General features: G+C 40.3%; 1 protein-coding gene across 6 annotated transcripts in view; it reads left to right on the top strand.

Annotated features, from left to right (window-relative positions):
• gask1a (golgi associated kinase 1A) overlaps window positions 1-25,534 on the top strand; it is a 70,469-nt gene extending 44,935 nt beyond the window's left edge. For all 6 annotated transcript variants that reach the window (XM_080897225.1, XM_080897223.1, XM_080897224.1 and 3 more), the window contains 3 exons: window positions 11,482-11,604; window positions 19,712-19,815; window positions 24,368-25,534. In XM_080897225.1, the coding sequence (XP_080753351.1) occupies window positions 11,482-11,604; window positions 19,712-19,815; window positions 24,368-24,572 (432 nt within the window). In that variant the 3' untranslated portion in view covers window positions 24,573-25,534. The remainder of the gene's footprint in view (window positions 1-11,481; window positions 11,605-19,711; window positions 19,816-24,367) is intronic.
• The last annotated feature ends 263 nt before the right edge of the window (window positions 25,535-25,797 follow it).

Raw genomic sequence — 25,797 nt, 5'->3', positions numbered from 1 at the left:
CCAGCTGGCACCCAGTTGCTTCCAGTTCCCTTGTGCTAAATGGGACTTTGTCAAGCTAAGTGTGTCAGGTGGTTTTTTGGTTGAGCTGATTTATAGTAAGTTTGCTCGCCTAACATTATCTCGATATTTAGTGTCCCTGTTTCGGTACATGCAAAACATACTAAAATACTAAAAATTAAATACTATGCTCTATCAGTTAATTCTCACAACCCTAATGAACATAAGGTGACAGTATACTCGGTATACTCGGTCTCGGTAAATCGACTGACTCAAACACACTGTCCTTTATTCTGTGCCTTTAAGCATTTTCTACCTACCGCGCACAGAGACACTATGACAGCTGCGTCTGGAGCATTTTGGGTTTCAGTGCCTTGCCCAAGGACACTTTGAATGTGCCAGGGATTGAACACACATTTCAATTGGGTTGAGAGGAGCCTTTTATCAGTGGCTGTCTTGGAACTCAACAGGCCTTTTTTTAATGAGGCTGCAACACTGACAGTAAAGATAAATGTAACATTTACCCCCTCATTATTCTCAACTGCCATCTGGCTCTTAAAACAAACAGTTTGATAAGCCAGTAAGTTTGCCTGCTGGTGACATTAGACATTAAATAAAGGTTCAGTGTATTGTACCTGTTGTTTCAATTGAAAGTGTTTTGTTCATTGAGTCAAGGGCATGCTAGTCAGCTAGATGTTTAAGTGCTGCAGGTGCATGTGGACCTGTGAACCTGCAAGGAACGAGAGCTATTGCTGTTTGCTAATCTTAGCCATACTGGTTTACAGAATGTGATTAATGGTTCGTAACGGCTAACAATAAATGTTTATATAGATAATGTGTGACATTTTCAGCTCTCTTTTCACAACACAGAACCAAATGAAATGTTTTACTTTAAGAGCTTAAGAAAATGTCTCGTGACTACAGATACAGTACTGGTGCATTGGTGACTTGCAGTATACATTTACAAGGTACTGGCTACATTTCTGTTTGTTTACTGTTTGATTAAGAAGGTGGGATTCAGTTGGCCATATCTTGGTATGTTTACACACACACTTCAAAGCAACGACTGCAAATAAAGCCTGGCTCCTTAGATTAGAGCTGCCCACAGTAATCCTGTTTACACCACTGGAAGTACGCTTGAGATTATCCAGAGAAAATTATGTTTCTACTAAATTAAAGGAAAAAAGCATGCTTTTGACAGCTTTGATGGTGCTCAGGGTGACAATAAATGTGAAATCTGGGTAATTGTTCTAGGCTGGAGTTGGATTTGCAGTTTGTGTGCCAAGATTTTTAGACTGGTGGAGTTAAGGATCATACATTCAAAAACACCTACACATACTGACACTGACCTTACTTATGTTCACTTAATGAAGACATCTGCTAGCAATACAGTTGTCCAGACTCACTAGCCAGTTAAGTGTGCATCTTGCTAGTGCTGGGTTGGACCCAGTTTTGCATTGAGAACCGTCTTAATGCTTCATAGCACAGATTCGACAAAGTGCTGAAAACACTCGTCAGAGATTTTGGTCCTTACAGACCTGAACAGCATCACACACTTGCTGCAGATTTGGAAAATCTCTTTTTCAGTCTATTCTCTGTAAATCATAGAGACGATTATACTGGAAAATCTGGGAGGACCAGCAGTTCCTGATATACTCAGAACACCCATGCCACATTCAAAGTCACTAAATCACTTTTCTTCCTCATTCTGATACTTAGTCTTGACCATACTTACATGCCTAAATGGATTGATTTCCTGCCATGTGAGTGGCTTTTTAGATATTGTGTTAACGACGCAAGTAACAAATTGCCTGGTTAGTGTTTTTAAAGGTATTTTTCCCAAAGGGCGGTGGGATCTATGATTGTTACTAGAATTTTCAATTTGTATTTTAAATACCGTTACAAATACAAAAAAATACAATCAATTATGTTATGCAAACAAAGTTTTTTGCAGCTGTTTACCTAAAAATGCAGCAAAGGCGGTTTTTTTAAATAAACATTTCAAACTATTTACAGAACAATCAGCTGTTCTGCATCAAATTTGATGCCACACAGGTTGTCAGTCTGTCATAGGGCCAACACACAGAGACAGACAACCATTCGCACTCACATTCACTCCCGCATTCACACCTATGGGCAATTTGGATTAATCAATTAACCTAGCCCCACAAACCCCTACATTTATATCTGCAGAAATTAAAAAAAAAAAATAGAAAAAAACAGAAAATAACCAAGAGGGTGTAAGTTGAAGCTACAGCTTATATAACACCAACCTGATGCAAGAAACTCAACGTATAAGGAAAATTAGAACAGTGACAGTTTTAATCTCCCACTTAAAAAAGGAATCACGACAGAGAAGAAAAAGAAAGAAAAGGTAGACCGTTCACGTCAAACCCAGCTATAGATGAACTCTTTGTATACAGAGCGTCTTCACACTGAATATTTAACACAGTACTGAATAATTACGTTCAGTTCTTTTCATGTCACCTTCTCAGTGTCAGGCTTGTCGCGACATGCGCTGCTTGCACTGTGGCGACTGCACCCTGCCGCTAATTTTACAACGTCCAATAGTCATTTGGACCTGCTTCGTTCTGTCCACACTCTCAGATGGAATGTGTATCTAACACCCATCTACAGTGTGTGTGTGGGATGGAATATGAATAACCCATGAGGCTGCTCTCTCCCCCTCTAGATGTCAATCCCTGTAATAGGGCCAAGCTCTAATAGCCTCCTATTGATTTGCTGAGAGCCGATGAGGGCGCCTCTGAACACTTGTTTCTACCTTCTCCCTTAACACCTCCCTTGACTCTGATAGCAGGGAACCAAACACCAAAGGCGCAGGAAGAATAGTGTGAAGGACACATATTCTCACACACATACAATGGCAGTGAAGAACACCCTGGGTAGGATAAGGGAACTGAGGCTAAGGTAACAATTTGAGTGTAGGTTTAAAAAATGAAAGGTACACTGTTTCAGACTGCTACCTAGCTGTTTGTGCTACAGCTGCAAGGAAAGAAATCGACCAAAGCTTAGCACGCTCAGCATGTTTCTGATGGGCTCGGATTATATTCTGAAATCGTTTCACAGTGTGATCAAACCAGCCTGAAGCCAGTCACTCAAGTCTGATACCCAGAGAGCAGTCCTTGCTGAAGATAAACAGCTTGGTGATTTTCTTATTTTCTGAGATTTATTAAAATGTGAACATAGATTTTAATGACATGAGGTTAAAATTTTGGGTTGTCTGTCTATTCAGTTTGTGGAAATGTTGAGTTCTCCTCAAGCTGGCACTAAAGAAAATTGTGTGAATCTTCAGCACCAGCGTAAGCTTTCACCACTTCCAAAAAAGGGGTTGTCCCCTCTCCACCACCTTTAAAGGGCTTTGATTCCGTAAATGCACCTCAAGGAGAGAGGTGGCTTATGGAAGACCTTACGAGTGAAGTAACACCAGTGTGTTCTAGCCTTTTTTATTAATTATTGTGAGATGCAAATTTGTCTCAGTACAGCAATCTAACCTCTTTACCAGCACTGAACTGCAGATTATTTTCCTCCAACAGAAGGAGACATTTTGCAATAGAGATCCAATATCTGATTTACCAATTGACGACTTAGATCTAAACTTTAAATTTTCAGTTACTGCCTTTATGCTTGCTCCTTTTCTGTAGTGCTAGCTAGATGCTAACTTAGCCTTACTTACCATAACTTATGAACATTTGCACTCATTCCAGTGTCGTGCCAATTTAAAAAAAATATTATATGGTTTTGCGGCTTTCATCTTATTCATCTCTGAAATAATAACTCTCCCTAAATATACTGAACAAGTCTGTTTTGAAAATGTTATAATAATGGGTTGGATTTATATAGCGCTTTTCAAGGCACCTAAAGTGCTTTACAATGCCACTATTCATTCACACACTGGTGGAGGCAAGCTACGGTTGTAGCCACAGCTGCCCTGGGGCAGACTGACAGAAGCGAGGCTGCCATATCGCGCCATTGACCCCTCTGGCCATCACCAGTAGGCGGTAGGGTAAAGTGTCTTGCCCAAGGACACAACGACCAGGACAGAGAGCCCGGGGATCGAACCAGCGACCTTCCGGTTACAGATACGCTTCCCAACCCCCTGAGCCACGGTCGCCCATGGTTACTTGTTAAGAGTAGAAAGTATAAAGATAGTGTAGAAAAAAGTCAAAAAAAATAAATATTCAAGGTATGTGTACTTCCCACCTCTGGTGATGTATAAACTTCACTGTGTTTTTATTGTAGTGTTATTGGTGTGACTCAGATAATGTTATAGGACACTTACATATATTATTTGTATATCGTTCGTATGGTATTTTGGTACCTGTAGTTCATTTACTCTTGTCCGAATCAGTTGATGAGTTTGTAAACTTGTCAGCTTGTTTGTAACTTGTTTTCACACAGAGTTTGTTTTCACATAAACTCCGAGCGAACCAAAATATGTTCAGTCCGCTCAATGGCCAGATGTGTCTGGTAGTTGGTTCAAATTGAGGTCGGATAATGTTCATAACAGAAACGAACCGATCTGGAGTTTGTTTGGAGCTTACAGCAGCACCTCCTCCCAGGGGTCTTGGTGCGTTTGTTTTGGTCTGCACCCAAGTGTAATTACTGTGTTCACACCCGCACATATTAATCACAGCAAGGGGGGAAGACCAGAATTCGATATAAATGGGCTAAACGGGGGTTTGACAACACCCTCAAAAATCTAATAGACAGTATTTAATAAGTGTAAACGAAGAAATCATAATAACCCCATGCAAGAGATAATGAACACATTTAAGAATAATGGTCTCTTTTAGTTTTTAGGCCATAACAGCAATAGCTCTTTAACAGGTGGGTACAAATGCCTTCCAGGTGAAGTTTATCAGGTCGACCAACTGTGACAGACCCAGGACATGTTGGAGAGGCTATGCGTCTACTGGGGGCTACCAGGAGAGGGATGTAGCTCTGCTTATACTCCTACCCCATGATGAGTAATGCAGAAAAAAGTAATACCCACCTTGAGACATTTTCTTTTTCAATCCAAACCTTCAGACTACTCATTCCCCAGTCTGGAAATCTTGATGCAACTTTTATCACACTAGGTTCCCCTTTGATTCTTAAGATACAACTAGTTATTCAAAATGCATTTCCTGGCCTTCACTCTATCACATTTGAATTTGTTATTTACAATCCAATATAACTTTCATGGTGTCTAATCTGTTCTCTGCTCTGAGTGACTGATGATGCATGTAACAGCATTATGCATAGCCTTTTTTTCAATTAGCAATTATAAACCTGTGCAGTCATTTTAAGAACAAATGATATGGTAATTCATGCGCATAGATTTCCTCATCCATTTTTTACTACAATGACCCCAATGCACTGCGCAAATGTGCTCGATAAGTTTCATAGCAGTTGAGCATGTAATAGGCAGAAAGCTGGCTTTAAAATAATCTTAGTGCTAATTTTCCTCCTCTGCATATACTTTATTTGCAAAGTACTTTGTTACAAATACATTACTGAGCAATATAATCAAGATTTCTCTCTAGTAAGACTCAGCCTGTGGATGAAGTCCACCATCTGGAGCAGCAGTTGGCTGTAGTCCCTCTTGACTGCAGCACTTGTGATCTTGGCATAATGGTGCATGAAACAGTTCTCCACCTGTTGCAGGTTCCAGTTAGAGTGGCCCTCCAGCTGTCAACAGCTGCAGTACAAGAACTGTGGAGCTGGAGTTTATCTCACAGCTGGTTAGCTGGTTAGACTCAAGCTAGCACAAAGTGAGAGACTATTAACACTGAACAGAGCTTAAGAGCAGAAGCCACTAACAGGGAAGCCTGATGACCACCGCAGGGGTGAAGATGAGCTGGTGAAACCCACCGTTGTCAACTCCAAAAAAAAACATGGCAACAAAAAAATAGAAAACACCCTTGCCTTGACACAACCACAATGGCTGCACCCTGCAAACGGACCACTAAAAAACCGCTGTGATTCCTGGACAGACCTCTTTTCATTATATATGAGGCGAACCTAGACAATCTTAGGAAGGTGGTTTTAATGTTATGCTTGTACATTGTATCTCCACAGGGTGCCAAATAGTAAATAGCATAGAAGAAATACATATATTGAAATTATTTTTGAAAAGCAGTCTGCTCCCTGGGATTCTGCTTTGAAACATTTTGATTGTGTGCAAAAAATGCTAAGCGCTCTCCTGATAATTTAGCATTCATATTTTTGCCATCCAGCCTATCTGAAAAACTATTAGATGGACTTCCATGAGATTCGGTTTCTTAGTGTTTCGACCAATTCAATTCAATTTTATTTATATAGCGCCAAATCACAACAACAGTCACCTCAAGGTGCTTTATATTGCAAGGTACACCCTGCAATAATACATACAGAGAAAAACCCAACAGCCATATGACCCCCTATGAGCAAGCACTTTTGCAACAGTGGGAAGGAAAAACTCCCTTTTAACAGGAAGAAACCTCCGGCAGAACCAGGCTCAGGGAGGGGCGGGGCCATCTGCTGCGACCGGCTGAGGTGAGGGAAGGAAGACAGCATAGAATATGCACAGAATTATGAAGTCTGCTTAGTATTAATATGTAGTTGGAGTTGTGAAACCATAATAAGTGGATTGAAAGCAGAGGAAAGAGCAACACCTACACAAAGTCTGATTTCATTAGAGTGAAAAAAGTAAGGAGCAATACACGCTGCCCACACTGAGACTGAACGCTGAAAAGTTGAAAGAAGAAAGATAGACATGGCACCAGAGGAAAGTGTTAATGGGGATAAATGGAAAATAAGGTCTGATTGCCATGTTAAATAGGTTGCTGAACACGTGATAATGCAGTGTATTACTCTGTTCCAAATGGACACACGCAGTGGAAAAATAGATTTGAGTAAATCATACTCCCCAGATGCACTTTACAATTTGTTCCACTTTAATATTGTGTTGACTCTGACCGCAGAAAGCTGTCTCACTCTGAGGCTTGCTGGTGTTCAGTGGCAGTGTAAGTCAATATTGGCTTAGTCTCCACAAAGCTGCTGGACTGTGCTCAAAATCACTATATTCCAGTGTGGGAGTGAAATGTGGCAACGGGGTGAGAAGTCTCCTCAAAGAAGCACACAAGTGAGAAGAAACAGCAGAGGTGCATCTTTAGTACACAACAAAACACACAATCACCTCTCACACATTCTCACCTACTGTTGACTTGAGGGCAATAGGGTCATGTGAGTCATACACCCTTGAACACGTACACAAACCTTCCTTACTACATATACACACAAACCCTTGCAGTTGACCTGAAGGCAGATCTCATCAAGGTTGTATCTGTTTGTTTCTCACTCTGTCAGTCTCTGCCTTCAACACCAGGGAGTAAATTACACTCTTACACTGAGCTTTCTCTCATATTGTTAATCATTTTACCAGCTGCAGAATGGGAGAGTTGACTACAGGTTCTCATTTTTGAAATCTGAAAAATGTAGATTTATTGCATGGATACTGCATGGATTGGTTTAAGCTCCAATGACCTGGAGCCTAAACCGCTCATTGGAGCAAGTGGTTGCTACCAGTTGGCAACCACTTGCCAACTGGTAACCACCCCACTACCAGTTGGCAAGTGGTTGCTTGTTATTGCGGCGCCTTTTGAAAGAAGTTGGTTTCAGCACTAACGCATAACTTTCACACTGAAAGATAAGATAAGATAAGGTAAAACTTTATTAATCCCTCAGGTGGGTTCCTCTGGGAAATTCGGTAAGGCAAGTAGGCAAGTAATATCTGTTTCAGGTTTTTTCATCACACTTTTTGCCCTTTAGTTAGCTAGTGATTGTCTTCCATACTAATTGCAACCACAGCAATCTGCTAGCAATTGAAGCAAACACAAGGAGATGTGGCACCCTCTTTATGACTGATTTCACCTGTGTACAGCCAGCAGCTACTTGCCAACACACTGGAGAAAATACATTTTTCCCTACCAACAAGAGGTTGCCAGGAGGTCCCTGACTTATCTCTGTGTCCGTGGGATTGAGACCTTAGGTACATATGTCTCTTATCTAGTACTTTATATCACATTAATGCCATGAAACAGATTTAAAACTAACTTTTGACCCTCTGTGGATTAGAGAATAATATATTCAAACTTATCCTCCCAATTCAGTCAATAAAAATATATACTGTACAATCATTCCATCCTGGAAAAAGAGAAGTTCAAAGAAAGAAATAAAAGCCCAAAATTGCAGTAACATTCATGCCCATGATGAGTGGATGTAAACTACTGACCACAACTATGTAGTGGGGTTGGAGGTTCAGTCCTTAATCTCTCTGCGTGGTCAGATGTTCTTAGTAAAGACACTGAATCCCCCAAGGTTGCAACTGATAGCAGCCACTGTGGAAGGGAGCTCCACAGCCACTGGTGTGTTTGAATGTGTAAATGAGAAACACACTCTAAAGCACTTATCTGGCCAAGATTAAAAGGCGTTAAAGTCCACATTATTTAAAATTTCATGAAGGATGTCATCCCTGATCTTGCTAGGCTTAGATTACAGGAAGTAAAAGAGACTTGGCAGCAGGTAAAAAATAGCCAAGAGAACCTTTTGTTCCATGGAAAGTTCCATGATCACTTGAGTAAATTGCCCAGTTACCTCAGCTATTTGAGTTAAATATAGGACTTAGAATATCAGGTCACAGGCAGTTCTCACAGTAGTTGCACCGTTTTTTCACACTGAAATGTAAAAGCTGTGTTCAAATACTTTGCTGCATAGAAATAGAATGAACTTCAAAATATATGAAACCACATTCTCTCATTTCACTAGAACATTAAAAGGTTCTATTAATTCATCTGCAGTCGCACTTGTACATGCTTTCATTTTTCAATATGTATGGTTTCAATGACTATATCTTATATACAACTGTGCACAGACGTGCTTGTTTGGAGTGCAGTCTTGTCCTGTATACATGTAACATGACGTTATCTGCAACTATTCTTTTTCAGTTGTGTTAAATCCATTGTCTGAAGTCAACACAACAGAAGTATAATACCAAACACTGGCCTGGTATGTCAGTAGAATTTAAATTCACTTAAACAGCTGTCACATTAGGTTGGACATTTCCCAAATATCAGGCATAGTCTGAGTTGTTCATAACACCAAATGTGTTTGCATATTTTTTGGCAGCGATCACTGAGTATGCGGTGTAGAATATTCATGTCTCATAACCAAAGCTATGAATTTCACTTTTAGCCCTAATCAGTACTTCTCTTGTTTTGAACACAGATACTAAATGTGAGTCTATTTTTTTTTAACTCCATGAGATTATCTGTCAGGCCAGCAGCCAGAAGCAGATAAGTGACTGGGGTGATGAGCAAGCAGGACTAACCCAAAGCTCCATGTCTTTTCCTTTGTAAGCATTGATCTTTATTCCAAATCATTTGGCCAAAAACAGTAAGATGTAAAATAACAGACTATAAGGAGAGCAGAATGAAGTCAGAGATTCTTCTTTTATATGCGTTATTTGAACTTTTTTTTTTTGCTCTCATACTGTTTAGAGATCTACTCCATAGTAATCATAGTACCAAACAGAGATGGGCAGTAACGCGTTACTGTAATCTGATTACTTTTTTCAAGTAACGCGTAAAGTAAGGGATTACTATTGCAAAAACGGTAATTAGATTACCGTTACTTTCCCGTAGGAACGCTGCGTTACTGCGTTACTAAAACTGTGATTTATTTTGCGAGAATGTCTCATGACAGTGACGTAAGCGAGTGCGACGTATGTGACAACAGCTGTGTGCAGATCAACAATGGATCATATATCGAGTGCGGGAGAGAGTATGACCGTGCAGCGTTTAAAGCGTGGAAGTACTGACCTTACTTTGAGTTTGATTCCATAAAAAGTGACAAAAACATTAGCGTCCATTAGCATGGTGCGTGGGAAGAAAACTTCTTTTTACAGCGAAAAAACCCCCTAAACTTCCAACAAGCACCGAGTGCGCAACGACGTAATGGGAAATTCACAGAGAAACTCGCGGATTCTTCAACTGACCGCTGCGGCACACCTGCACCAGGGTAAACCTCCGCCTACCCTGCTCCTGCTATACAGGTGAAAATAGAGCAAAAGGACCGCTAGTCTTTGATTTTATTTATTTTCTGCTGTGTTTTACTTGCATCTATTTGAAAGAGTGAGTGTAAACACACAAAAAAAATATTTTATGTGCTGGAATGTGCAGAAAATAGGTTTGAATATTAAACAAATTTCTTCCAGTCAGAGAATGTTGCATATAATTAAATTTTTGCTTGATGCATAAAGTTAAAAGATTAAAACTAATAAAACAAGTTTTAAAAAGAGACTTTTCCATTTGATTACATTTTGTATGATGGATTATGCAGAAAAAGCAGAATTGGGCTGAAAGATCTATTGCTTTATCACCTATTCAGGTTGTAAATCGTGTTTTTAAAAAGTAACTAAGTAACTAAGTAATTAATTACTTTTGAAAATAAGTAATCAGTAAAGTAACGGGATTACTTTTTGGGGGAAGTAATCAGTAATTAGTTACTGATTACTTTTTTCAAGTAACTTGACCAACACTGGTACCAAATGCTTTGGGCTTTTAATAAAGATTTTAGTACTGGTTTGGTTTTATTACTGGTTACTTCCTCCCTACCATTGCTAGATGTTGCTCATAGGGTCTATATCTTACAGTATAAAGTGACCTGAGAAAGCTGTTGTTCGATACCGGTGCTGTAACTAAATTGAACTGAAAAATAATTCTTAACAAATTAGTAAACATTGTAATTTCAATTGTTTGTAACCAGTAAATAACTGTTAGCAGAGTTTTATTCACTATCAATTAATAATCATTCAATTGTGTTACATTAAATCTGATATTGATAATTCTACAGCTAAAGCCTCCACTCAGTGTTGATTTACTGTGTCATAAATAAATATGTATTTGTTTTAAATCATATTTTATTTGATAAATTACAATTAAAAGATCAAAGTGGAAATTTGCATGTATTACACAGTGCCCTTGTATTAATTCCTGAATTACAAATCACTTGTCTTGAATCACTGCAATATTTAATATGTTTAAATATTAAATATTATTCTATATAGTTTTCATCCTAAAAAAACTATATTAGTGCGACTGTTTGTATTTCTGTCTTAGCCAAGCTTCATTATTGCAGCACTAAGTCTGAGGGGCACTCTTGGAGCAACTATTTTAGAGACGTGCTTCCTTTGCATACACTCGACCTTTCTACTGAGTATCACAAAGTGCAGCCTGGTAGCTTTTGCACAAACATGTTGACAGACAAACAGAAAGGCAAACAAATGCCCCTGAAAACTTTCTGCCGATGCATGTCCGCATAACAGCAGTTTGAGAATTCTTGCATTGCTAACTTTCTGCTAATTTACAGATCAAGGCTCTGCAGCAGAGGTCAGTTAGTAACCTCTAGGTCAATTATTATCATTGCATGTTCTTTGTTTTGCAGGTAAACGACCGGCTGGACAGGTACTGCTGTGGATTCATACCTGATCCCGCAGAACTCTGCGTGGAGAACCGGCTTTATGGAAAGTGTGCCAACACCAAAGACCTGCTGCTGGTTCACATCCTGGTACGTATCACAGCCTGCCCTAATGCTTTTTCATCCTGTCTAGTCGCTGCAGACAGTAGACCCTTACGTTTCCTCTTTGTTCCATTATCAAAGTAATTTATGTCCCGAGACACTACAAGGCAAACATTAATCAGTTATCTTCAGTCAGCAGACCACTTCACTGGTCACTGTTTGATGGATGTGATAGCAAACAATGCTTTTCTCTTGCCATTCTAAATTGTTATTTAATCAAAAAAATATTTAAGTGTCGGTTTTCTGTTGTTGCCAGATCATTATTCATTATATCAGTGGGAATGTACTGAATAAAAACCACCTTGGCTCCCCAGTTTTCGTTACACAACAATTTGTTGCTGTCATTCTTCTGTGGAAAGACAATGGTTCTATATTTAAATGATACAGCAGGAGTGGATATTAAACTCTCCGAGTGTTGATGTATGTGTATTCACAGACAGAAAATGAGTTCAGAGCCTGGCAGATGTTACCGAGCTGGAGCTGATTATGCTGCATGTGCTTCATATTGTTTATAAGAATAGATAAAAGCTCACAGCATTTCCTGCAGGAAACAAGCTCTGCAGAGAGAGTCTTGACACATCTTAGCAGCACAAAAGAAGCAACGTTAGGTACATTGGAACTTCACAGAAATTTAGACTCTTGAACAATATAAAGACAATAAAAACACCATGACGGCCCGTCAGTCCAAGTTAGTCCAGGTGTGTTGTTTTTGTACAAGCAGTCGGGTTGTGTGCTTTTGTGCTTTCTCTGGGTTAGCTGAACATCTTTGCACGCTCCGAGTGACACACAGCAGTCTGTTTCTAACATCTGTTTGTTTGTACGTCTGATACAGTGGAGGGGTTTCTGGGCTGCATGTTCTCAAGTTGCAGTCAGACAGTTCTGTGACATAAAAAAGTGAAACATACCATGTTTGTATTTGGCCAGTCTCCCTTTTTTATGAACCCTTGGGCAGCACTGTTGATATTTTAAGATTACAGGTGCACAACTGCACTTTCATCTCAAACACCAACTTCTATGTCAAGCCAACTTGACCTTCATTATCAGGGATAATCGCTGGTGATGAAATCTACATCTGCAGGTATGACCTAACAAGGGAATCGTCATTTAAAGGGGCCAAGACACCAGGAGCATGCATGTCATTTTCTTTACAGGTCACAGGATTGTGCACTTGTTCTTCCTGTGGAGTCTGAGGGAGAATGGTCAGGCTGCCTGTGTATGATCAATACTAAAAAAATCAACATGAGCACAAAAGCTGAAATGGTAAATGGACTGATTCTTATATAGCGCTTTTCTACTCTCCCGGAGTACTCAAAGCGCTCTATACAACATGCCACATTCACCCAATCACACCGAATCTCACAAGCACTTTCTCTAATCCGAGTGCTTTCTAATGACATTTACACACAGTCATACTCTCTTGGATGCATCGGAGAGCAACTTGGGTTTAGTATCTTGCCCAAGGATACTTGACATGCAGGCTGGAGAAGCCAGGGATCAAACCACCAACCTTCCGATCAGTTGGTGACCTGCTCTACCTCCTGAGCTACAGCCACCCCAACCCCATCATTTTGGAATTAAGTGGATTCTTAATTCCAAAATGATGTTCCATGTAAATGGCCTGCATTTGTATAGCGCTTTTCTAGTCCATAGGACCCCAAAGCGCTTTACACTACATTCAGTCATCCACCCATTCACACACACATTCACACACTGGCGATAGCAAGCTACATTGTAGCCACAGCTGCCCTGGGGCGCACTGACAGAGGCGAGGCTGCCGGACACAGGCACCACCGGGCCCTCTGACCACCACCAGTAGGCAAACACGGGGTTAGTATCTTGCCCAAGGATATTTGGCATGCAGCCAGGATGCAGCCTGGGATCGAACCACCGACCTTCTGATTAGTGGCTGACCTGCTCTGCCACCTGAGCTACAGCCACCCCAATAAACGTGCACCAATGATCAACCATAAAGACTCTGATTAATGACTGTGTGAGCGCATCACTGGCTTTATTTCCAGACTGCAGAGTGTACACAATGCATATGTCCAGGTGGGGATGATGTGTATGTGTGTGACTGGAGAAGGCAGATTGTGTTTCAGCTTTCTCGGGTGTGCGCTGTGCTCCTGACAGTGATCATGTTCACTGCAGAGATTTCACACACATAAGCTAAATGAGAGCTATCACCACGATCAATCACTTTGACGCTCTGTTCTGAAATTCTTTAATTCCCGGTGATGCTATCCTGGATATTAACCACTCATGATCTTCCTTAATGTGATGAGGAAGACTCACTACATTCATATTTGGGAAAGGTGCCCCAGACTTTTTCCTCATCCTGCCACATGCTGTCATTATCCTGTTAGCTGCTGTGAGCTACTCACCGTGAGTGTCGGTGTCAACAGTCCGACCCTCTGCTACGTTCTCCAGGAGTGTGGAAGTTGATTGTGAAACACTGAGCGGACGTTGAAATTTAATTTGGCTCACTGATACTGAAGTAACACTGCTGACATGAATGTTTATCATAAAATTAATGTTTTTCACGAAGTCTGCAAACCCAGTGCCAAAAGAGTTGGCACACTGTATAAAATGTCAGTAAAGAAAGAATGCAATGATAGAACATACAAAATATATCAGATGTTTGAAATATTTTCTCATTGTGAATTTAATGAAAGGAACACATCAGCCGGAGGAACATTTTGCACATAAGTCAGTAAGATAGGCAGCTGGTCAGTAATGTGATGGGCATAAAAAAGACTTTGGATATTTCATCATCAAAATATCCTGGGAGGCTGGAGCAATGACTCAGCGCAAAGGACAACACCAAATATTAATATTGGATCCCTGAGATCTTTGGGCTCTGCATGAAAAACAGACATGAATCTGGCATGGAAATCAGAGCAGGGCTCAGAAACGTTTCAGAAATAACTGTCTGTGAACACGTTTTGCTGTGCCATCCACAAATGGAGGTTAAAAAAGAAGCTGTATGTGAGCATGATCCAGAACCCTGGCTGTCTCCTCTGGACCAAAGCTCATCTAAAATGGACCGAGGCAAAGTGAAAAACCGCTCTGTGACTAGACAAATTGAAATTTGAATTTCTTTTTGGAAAATACGGACGCTGCATCCTCTGAACTAATAAGGAGAGTTACCATTCAGGTTGTAATCAGCACTCATTTCCAAAGCTGATATGGGGGTGCATTAGTGTCTGCAGCCTGGTCATCTGGAAAGGCACAGCCAGTGCATCTATAACAAGAGCATGGCTTTGTAGTACGAGAGTCTGGGTCCTGGCCTGCCTGTACTTTAGACCTTCTGGCACATCATGAACTGAAAAATATAGTTAGTTAAGACCCAAGATTGCTGAGGAGCTAGAGTCCTATATCAGACAAAAATAACAACATTCTTCTCCAAAAAGTTTAGCAGCTGCTCTCTTTCAGTTTCCAGATGTTTATGGACGAAGAGGGAAGCTACACAGTGGTGAATGTGGCCCTGTCCTGGCTTTTTTCAGATGTGTTGTTGTCATCAAATTCAAGCACTATTTCTATACTCTAAATATACCATAATATTACCTAGTAAAAGATGCTAGACTACAGTTAAATCCATATTATGATCATTCTGCACCACTCCAAAACCTTCTTTTGCCACGGAAAAGCAAACGTTCTATTTTGTAACTGAAATGCATGGACACTGTTATTCTGTGGCTAGCTTTATTGGAATGTGCATTTTATGGAGGAGAGTATTTGAATTGACGGTCAAACTAATCATCTTACTCTGCAGCTCTTGTGGCTGATACAGATGCTGTGTATCAGCCACAGCATCTGTATCATTTATTTGAAAGTCAGAGATGTTGTGAGGACAAGCAACGGCCTTGGATGGCTCAAAGCTATGATGTTTTGGCTCTGTCCCGTAACTCCTTAATGAGTTCCCCTGTCCCACATATTTCTGGTCCTTAATGATAGAGGTATTTTGATAAACAAAGCAGACTTAATTTACTTTGAAGCATCAGGGGGAAGAGGAGACTCCCAAAACAGCACAGTGAGGCAGACGAGTTTTTACAGTGAGTGATGCGCTATTAAAAAAGAAGAAAAAATGACAAACCTAAAAATATGTCAATCAACATCATTCAGTAGCTTTTTGGGTTTTCTCAACTTTTGCCTGTTGTTGTTGTTGTGAGCTTTACTAAGATTTGCATGTTTAGATAACAGCTTTGGCAACTTTAATTTTCTTTGTCACTAAATTATGTGCATGTGAGGTTAACAATACTAGCTTCAATTACATGTTCAGAAAATTTTGCTTGTAACCAAAAAATTGAGTTGACATATTTGGTTTGGCATTGATTTTTATGCCAGGCCTGGAACCAGCCGGGGTTTTACATCAGCTTGTGATTTGGTTGAGTTGGTTGTTACAATAAAAAATGTCAGTTAAATATATTTAACTGACATTTTTTATTGTAACAACCAACGATTTATACAGGAAAATAATGACTATTAACAAGGTTGCCCAAACGTTTGCATCCCACTGTATCTGCCAAAATGCAGCTACTAATGGGACTCACACAAATCTAAAGTGTATTTTATTATCTGAATGTTACAATGTGTAATATTGGCTTTGATAAATGCTGGCAAGTTTATATGGCATGTAGCAAATCACAAGCAACCCACACAGGTGGCACAGTAGCTAATTTCCTTATCATGTGGACGGATCAGGATGGGATATTAACAATGTATTGTCTTTTCCACAACCACATTGATTGAGTCGCACATTGATTTATCCAGAAAAGGTTTTCATTATTATAAAGTATTCCATCAAATAATGTTCTGTAATGCTGGGATTACACTGTGTGATTTTTTTTTTTTGCTCATTTTGAGCCGATTTTTCAGTCGTGCGACCGTTTTGGTGATCGGCCCGAGTTTGGCCTTCATCGTGTGTCATGCATCGTGTAGTATACGTGGGGTAACAAGAAGCGGTTAACACCTCACGACCAGCTCCCGATCATCAATCACTTGGTCGTAAGAAAATCAAACGTGTTTGAAATCCTGTCGGCCGTCGTGAGGGTGTCACCGTAGACTCTCACACTGCGCACACGCAAACACAGAAATGAAAGTGAAAAGACGGAGCAGCACAGCGGTGCAGCGTATGATCTGGACACAAGCGATGGAGGCACAACTTGTAGAACTTTGGCAAGCTCATCTGAGCCTTTTCGATGTGGCCTCACAAAATTTTCATGACCACAACAACCGTGAAAATAATTGGATGGACATTGCTGCTCAATCACAGCTGCCTGATCAATGTTTTTCATTAGCAATTTAGCAAAGTTGATGGTGGCGCGTCTGTGTGAGTGAAAAACAGAGAGGGAGAGAAAGGGAGAGCGAGCGACAGATTTTCTGTTATAACCTTCATGTTATGGACGCACAGTGTGAGCACTCAGGTCGCATCAGAGTATCGGGCCGTATAGTGTGAGACCCTGCATCATCACCTATGAAATTCTAACCCCTGTGAGTCAATCGTACAGTTCGAGCAGGGGCTGAATAACGCGACTGAAAAAAATTGCACAGTGTATGCCCAGCTTAACTGAATTGATTTATCCAGATTGCTGATACAACATCCAAGACCCCACCCAGTTTCTAGTATTTTCTAACAGTAGAGTCTGTCTTAATAGAAAATATCAGTTCTCATTGTTTGGCTGTTTCACTGCCATACTAATTTGCTAAGGGTACAGGGGAGGTCGTTAAATGTTTTGTTTATGAAGCGAAGAGTTCATGTCTGAAAAAGCCACTTGGGTTAATGTGAGAATGAAATACTGAAATGCTTAGAATGCAGTTTGACACGGTCCAAGTGGACTGTCGTGTGTCTTTCAATCTGTGTAATGGTGACACACTATTTAAAGAAACTGTTAAAGGTGAACTGTGGTTTCACTTATCTTTTTTATTTAGGGACACACATAATGTATTTTTGTAAAGAAACTGCACAAAATTATATAAATCTGTTGTCACAATCTGGGTGAAGCAGACTGTGTGGAGTGAGGACCCAAGTGCTGACACTGACAGTGCTGAAACAGTACAAAACAAAAGGGTGAAACTAAACTATAACCAAAACTGTATGATCTAACGCTAACAAAAACAAACCTGGAACATGAACATTAAAACCTGGCATGAAATACCTGGACCATGAAGGCTTGACATGAATACGTGAAATCCCCCCAGACTGGACAAGGAATGAATGAAAACTCAGAGACTAAATAATAATGGATTGGATTGATATAGCGCTTTTCAAGGCACCCAAAGCGCTTTACAATGCCACTATTCATTCACTCTCACATTCATACACTGGTGGAGGCAAGCTACGGTTGTAGCCACAGCTGCCCTGGGGCAGACTGACAGAAGCGAGGCTGCCATATCGCGCCATCGGCCCCTCTGGCCAAGACCAGTAGGGTAAAGTGTCTTGCCCAGGGACACAACGACCAGGACAGAGAGCCCTGGGATCGAACCGGCGACCTTCCGGTTACAGATGCGATTCCCAACCCCCTGAGCCACGGCCACAGGAGGTGATATGGTGAAGTGGAAACACATGGGGAAGCAATGGTTTTACTTAACATAATGACGACACAGGGGAAGTGAAACTAAACACACTGAGCACAGAACACCAGAGCATTTCAAAATAAAACAGGAAACATAATGGGAGGCAGACATGGCACACATGATAGACTAAGGTTGTGTCCACATTCATGGGCTGCATCCTCCTGAGGACCCGTCCTTCGCGGTCTACGTGGGCCGGGTCCTCAGAAGGTCAGGTAGGCGGGAAGTAAACAGCTGTGAAATTGGACGGTCTAGCCTTCAGATTTGCGTCACCGCTGTCTCGGTGGAGTTTAGTAAACTCAGCCGTCTGCTCCTTGCTATCTAAAATATAACAGGACACTGGTGTAAATTCTCGACCATCTCACACTTCTGTTTAATCAGTTTTCTGTTTGACGTTTATTCAGATGTGTGAAAACCACACAGCTAGTTTTATTTTATCTAATCTAATCTAATAATTTTAATCTCAGCCAAACCGATTTACTCACGAACAAATAAAACACTGAAAAAAGCCAAACAATAACATTTTTAGGTTATGTAAGTGACTTTTATATCACGTTTAACCTGAGTAGCGAAAGACCGCGGTGATCTGAAAATGATGCGCCGGGAGTTTGACGTTCTCGCCGGCTCTAGTGACCCTCGAGCTCCCAGCTAGCTATCGAGCTGGTGGATAACAGACGTTTCCGAAAACGTCGGAGCACTTTTGCAAATATGTGGTATCTTGATAAACCGAGCAGATATTTGAAGTTTACACAGCTGCATTCTCGCCTGAAAATATGTTTATTTTGTGACCCAGAAAGAGTAATAAGAGTAATATTAAAAACTTAGCAGCGGCCACCATTGTTGGAAACTGGAACTGGCTGGGCCGCGCTATGAATTCTGGGATATGGTGGGCCACGAAGGACACACCCGACCCATCCTTCAAATTCGGGGAAAAAGAGGACACATTTGTCGGCTGCATTCGGAGGAGTCTACGAATTTGAACAGCCTGCGTTGCGTCACTGTGATGTAATCGGCCTTCAAATGCGTCCTCAGGAGAATACAGCCCATTAATTTGGACACGACCTAAGACACACGGACACAGAGGAAGAAGGAAACTGGAGATGAGACATGGAAATAACTAAGCACAAACAGACCATGATAACTGGGAGGAAAAGGAATGGTTCACAAGGGGAATACGTGTAAGCAAGGGGGAGATGGCAGACAAAAACATTACTGAAACGCATTAAACACAAGGGGGTGAAGACACTAGGGGGACTCTAATAAACAGAACCTAGGCAAAATAGAAATGAGCTTAAGATAACTAAATGAGACTTAAATATAAACCGTAAACATCAAAATATAAGAAAACAAAAAACACTGTGTCAAACAACCCAGGATCGTGACGTCTGTAGTTTATCAGCTTTATTTATTCCTGTTAATATTGTATTACGTTTAATGTTACTCACTTCCAATCGGTGCACACTTCCTTCTTGGTGAGCAAACAGTAGGCTCTGTGTTGACTGTGTATGTTTGTGTGTATTCTCAGGTGAGGAAGACGGATCCCTCCACACTGGTGTTTATAGATAATGCAGGGAGACCACAACAGTCCACAGACAACCTCAACTTCAAACTGGTTGAGGGCATTGATGAGTGAGTATAAAACATTATGTCAGAGAAGAAGCAGGCAAATGAGATTTTTTTTTTGTGTGCGTGTCCTTCAGTCTAGCAGTGAGGTTCAACAAATTACACCATGCCGATTGAGAAACTCATTTTAGCTCACAGCGGGTAGAAACAATGATGTAAGGAAATGTTCCAGGAAAAAATAAAACACATCCAACAACATATTTCCCTGGTGACGTTTCTGATTTGAACAGCTTTCAAATCAGCAGCACAGAAACGTCCACTGGAAGCTTGTTAGATTTTTGTTACAATGTCTGTCTGATTAGATTAACGTGCTTTCAATTAGCCTGCTATTCAGTATACTGAATGAATCAGCTCTGATAGAAATTCCCCTTTGTCTGTCACTTAGGATTACTAAGCTCTTCCATAAAATTCTCTTAAATATCTTAAGCCTGGACTTGGAGCTGAATGAAAATAGAATGTTAAAGTCACATATTATTTCTCATGACTGAAGATTAAAGAGAAACTTGTTAGTTTTCAGAGGTGTTACAGGACAAATTTTATTGTATTTATTTATTGTATTTATTGTATTTAATGCTTGCTGTATTTAATTAATATAATTACATTTTAATATACATTCATTTTCACATGATAGTTATTCTTCCTTTTTTGTACACTTTATTGGGTTGAAGGTTTAATTTGAATTTATAAAATAAATTGTTTTTGTCAATAAATATGTCATTACTATACTGTTAAATTGTTCATGCTCATAATAAACATAGTGTGAAATATTGAAGTTAAATTAAGCCCAAAGCTCAGGCTTCAAACTTTGCTCTTTATGAGCAAAGAGTAGAAGAAAACTTTCAGAGATTGAGCGTTTAGCAGAGTGCTCTTTAAGAGCAAAGAGTAGATTTGCTCATAAAGAGCTGGATTTGAGCTGACCTCTAGGTCAGTCATACAAACAAAGCTCAAAACTTACATCTTCTTTTATACACATATCATCTTTTTTTTTGTCCACAACAGCTGCAGCAGTGTCGGTCTACTGGAATTAGATTGAATTTCTTGGCTGATGAATAAAAAACATTAAACTAAACTACTAGAAAGATTTAGGTTCCAAAAGTTGTTTTTGTGTTTTTCTTTCTCTTTTTTTCTTTTTAGTGTGGTGATTTGTTGAGCTTTGCTGCTCTTGCAGCACTAGAGAATGGCTAATATTGATGTCTCTAAAGCTTTTTGCTTATGACTTATTGATTCAGGAAGCTTGAATCACCAAATGGCTTTCCAACCTGACAGAAGTCTGCACTGCATTATCACAAAAATCTAGTATGGCACAGCACTGTAAAATAAAAAAGTAATAATAATAATGTATGGCCTCCCTTTTCCTTGTTTGTGAAAATCTTCATTACAAAATCTCCCTGTATGATTATTGATCTGTTTGTGAAAAATCACGCAGAGACTCAGAGGCAGAGAACTATGGACAAAACAAAATTAACTTCAGATAAACTGCAGACAGAACAAAAGGCACAAATATTTAAAGGCAACAACAGGAAATCTGGCTTTGTTTAACCCGAAGAGCCAACAAAACTGAATTAAAGAGCAGATTACAAACAATAAGTTAAACGCCATCCTTCCAGCAGAAAGAAGCGAACATGTAGTATGAACACTCACATGCACGACATCTCCTATACAGGAGTATAGTACTCTGTGTGAAAGCATGAACACAACAAATCAGAAAAGTCCAGAACACCATTATTTCAATTCAGTTCAAAAGATACAACAGCAATCAGTGCTTTTTGTGAGTCTGCCAGTGTCAGGGTTTTTATTGAAAAAATGACATATTCTTTCGATACAAAAACATGTTCATGCCTTTTTAATTTGTCATTTATTAAAGTTCTAAATATATATTTTACCTCAAAAGTACAGTTTTTAAATGTAATGTTACTGAAACAAAAAAATAATTAAAAAAAATAAAAATCTATCTGATCGAGAAATCCCTCATCTTTGGAAAAGAGAGTTTATTACAGAGAAATGTCTCTTTCCAAAATAAAAGCTATACTATCCGCTTCTTCTGGGCTATATTCTCAGCAGCATATTAAACATATCAGGTCCCCATAAGGAGAATCATGTGCTAATGACTCGGGTAAAGTTTGTAGCATGCATGCTTGTTGTTTTTGTCTGCTTCCACTTGTCTTTGCACTAGGATGATGTCGGCGTAAATGTGCAGTCATATTCATTGTGTTCCCACTAGTGCTGTCAGCGTTAATCTCGTTAAAATGACATTAACGCCATAACGCAGCAAATCTCCGTTAACGAGTTACCGCAGATCGCCCCGTGCGTGGGGCTGGACGGCGTCAACACGTTGATGAGCTAACTGCGCTAACGCACTGCGTGGCACATCTAACATACTGTTTTACTTTTGTCCATGATGCGCTTACCTTCAGGGTCATGCTTGACATGAAAACCAAAATAGTTCCAAACGCCAGATCTGAATGAGGGTGGGGGAGGTTTAATTTTGGCTAGCGTTGAGGCAGTTGCCATGTTGCAACGAGCTTAGCTTCTGTCTTGCTAGCTTGCTCAGTGGATCTGCGCTCGACAGTGCAGCCTAGGCGGAGTATTTGAACGCAGATCCACTGAGTGCTCAACACAGACAGCATCGTCAGAAGAAAAGTTTGACACAACTTTTCTTCTGACGAAGAAAATTGTTTGATACATTTGCGTACCGAACCGAAAGCACTGTATCGAACGGTTCAATACCGATACGAGTATTGTTGCACCCCTAATTTATATATATATATATATATATATATATATATATATATATATATATATATATATATATATATATACATATATATATAGAGGCTGGGGTCTATCACACCAGGCAAGACCCCAGGTGCAGGCTGTGTAAAGATGCCCCAGAGACAATCCAGCACATAACAGCAGGGTGCAAGATGCTAGCAGGCAAGGCATACATGGAACGCCATAACCAAGTGGCCGGCATAGTGTACAGGAACATCTGTGCCGAGTATAACCTGGAAGTCCCGAGGTCAAAATGGGAGATGCCCCCAAGGGTGGTGGAGAATGACCGAGCTAAGATCCTGTGGGACTTCCAGATACAGACGGACAAAATGGTGGTGGCTAACCAACCGGACATAGTGGTGGTAGATAAACAGAAGAAGACGGCCGTAGTGATCGATGTAGCGGTTCCGAATGACAGCAATATCAGGAAGAAGGAACACGAGAAGCTGGAGAAATACCAAGGGCTCAGAGAAGAGCTCGAGAGGATGTGGAGGGTGAAGGTAACGGTGGTCCCCGTGGTAATCGGAGCACTAGGTGCGGTGACTCCCAAGCTAGGCGAGTGGCTCCAGCAGATCCCGGGAACAACATCAGAGAGGCTCTGTCCAGAAGAGCGCAGTCCTGGGAACAGCTAAGATACTGCGCAGGACCCTCAAGCTCCCAGGCCTCTGGTAGAGGACCCGAGCTTGAAGGATAAACCGCCCGCAGGGGCGTGCTGGGTGTTTTTTTTTTATATATATATGTGTGTGTGTATATATATATATGTATATATATATATATATATATATATATATAAAATCAACAGTGAGTTCTGTTGATTTTATTTGTGAACACATGTCCATAAACATGGCTTGCCCATAAAAATATAACCGCACATCCGAGGATAAGAGTCAACCTTGAGGTGACTTTTAAAAATGCAGTTTTTAAAAGATTGTGTTGTATAGAATGCATCTTGTGTAATAATTAAACAACAGTCTCTTACACATCCTTAAGTTGAATTTCACCTTTGCAGAGTAAAGGGTATGTTATGCAGTGGGATGCATACAGTATGAAGGGCGGTAGAGTTTTCAAAACTTTATTTATATTTACACAAACTCAAAGAGAAGGACAACATGTTTTTTAATTGCTGTGTAGTTGTTGCTTTTTGATTTTTTAGAAGAAGCTGAAATGGGGCTGTTAAGCCACGCCCCTGAGAGGTAATGAAGAAAAGTGTCAGCTTCCTTTTAATGAATCAGCCAGGTTCAAAAACTAATGATGGCTGAGGGAGTATCTGCTGTGTAATAATCACTATCAACATGAATTCTTCTTGTGGCACAGAGTGACTCCACCTCTAGCTCCGTCACCAAGTCTAAAAGTGTACTCGTATATTAAAAATATACAGTTTGTGTGTAACCTCAACATTGAAGTAGAAGAGCATCCCAGCAGAATGAACCTTTTTTTGATAATCCACAAGTTTTCTTCTTATGCCACCCTCAGGCTAAGATGTCAGCCTTCAGTAGCCTTGTAGCCTTTATTCTAGCAGCATGCTCAGGGCAATTTTTTGAACTTTTCATGGTAAAGCATTTTCTTCTTTTAAAGTGTTCTGTACAAATCAGGCTTGTCGCCATTGTTTCATCCCTGGCACTGCTAAAACCTAAATCATGAGCAGGTTCTTTGTTTTTTCCTATATTGTGACGAATAAAGAACATGACGATCTTTAGAGTCTGCACACAAATATTTTAGTTTTCTAGTCTGTGAAACAGCCATTAAAGCTACAACATATCAAAACCAATGTTATGTCTTTTGTCAGATTTCCAGAGAAAGCTGTGTCTGTGCTGCGCTCAGGCTGTCTGGAAAGTCTTCTGCTACGCTCCCTTTACACAGACAGGGAATTCTGGGACAGCCACGGCGGGTCCAGCGGTCTCGGGCCTCTCATCCACATGGTGGAGCAGAGAGGAAGAATTCTCCTGCAGCACATCAGGGACAAAAAGCTTCAGCTCAAGAGGGATCTGTGACTGACCTGATCAGGCCAGCCTGGATTATAAAGTAGATGCAAACTGCATCTATTAGCTGTCGTCAAAGAGAGCAAGAGTCTCTGGAAGAAAAGAAGCCTGCAGCAATGAAATGCATTGTATAATTTAAAGCACAAAAGTCATTAAGATTGAAAAGTGCCCCGAGGCACAATGAAAACAGATTTAGAATGGTTTTTGCAGTGCAGAGTCATCCAGGGCTTGCATGGTGGAATAAAATATTTAAATGTGTGCAAACAGATCAACAAAGCAACAAAGTGGACTGAAACACTGGGAGCTAAGTGCACTGTCTGGCAGCCCGAGCCCAGCAATTCATGAACATGTTTGACTTTTTCACTTCATAATACGCTTTTCATTCTTCGTTGGTTAGTCTTAGTGTTCTGTAGTATTGGCTGTACAGCAGATACAGTATTTTTAAAAGGTGCAACTGCTTTTAGGTCAGCTGGAGAGATGGACCCCTGTGCTCTTGCATTCTGGTCTGCACTTTGTAAAGATGCTAAAGGGCCCTCTAGACTGACCAAATGTCAGCATGTGGTGCTCTTAGAGTAAGATTGAGTTGATACAAAGCACTCTGAAACTTTCTAAAGGTATATTGCAATTTGCGTTATTTCACCAAGTCCTACCACAAAAGACAGTTCTGTTTTCACTTAAAGTTTGATGTCTAGGCTTCAAGCTCATCACTCCCACCACATATGATTCACACAGAAACTAGGGAGTGATGACTAAACATCCTCCCTGGAGCCTACAGGTTGATGGAGGTAGAGACCCCGGACAGCAGAGCCATTAATATGTCAGAGGGAGAAATGGGAAATTCGGGAATGAAGGAAGACCGCTAAGGTTTCGGCAGGTATATGACATAAGGAGAGATAGTGTGTATGACTTACCAGCCTGAGCTCACAAGCTTCACTCCATTTAATTCATTACAAAATAAAGTGTGTTGTCATGTCTCTGCTTTAGCCATTTTTATTGTTATTATTCAGGAAACAGATTCAAAACTAAACCTGAAGATGTGTCATTGTGTGTACCCCGTTAAAAAAAGAGCCAGCAGTCCTAAATTTGATTGACTCAAATTAGGGCTGGGCGATATGACCCAAAATTCATATCTCGATATTTTTTAGCTGGATGGTGATATACGATATATATCTCGATAATTTTTTTTTTAAAGCCATGATGTAAGAACAAAAAGAGAGTTGTTAGCCAAAGCTGTGGC

Source organism: Rhamphochromis sp. 'chilingali' (assembly GCF_963969265.1).
Source record: "Rhamphochromis sp. 'chilingali' genome assembly, chromosome: 11".
Taxonomy (NCBI): Eukaryota; Metazoa; Chordata; class Actinopteri; order Cichliformes; family Cichlidae; genus Rhamphochromis; species Rhamphochromis sp. 'chilingali'.
The sequence above is the reverse complement of the archived record's forward strand: the minus strand, read 5'-3'. Positions and strand labels throughout refer to the sequence as shown.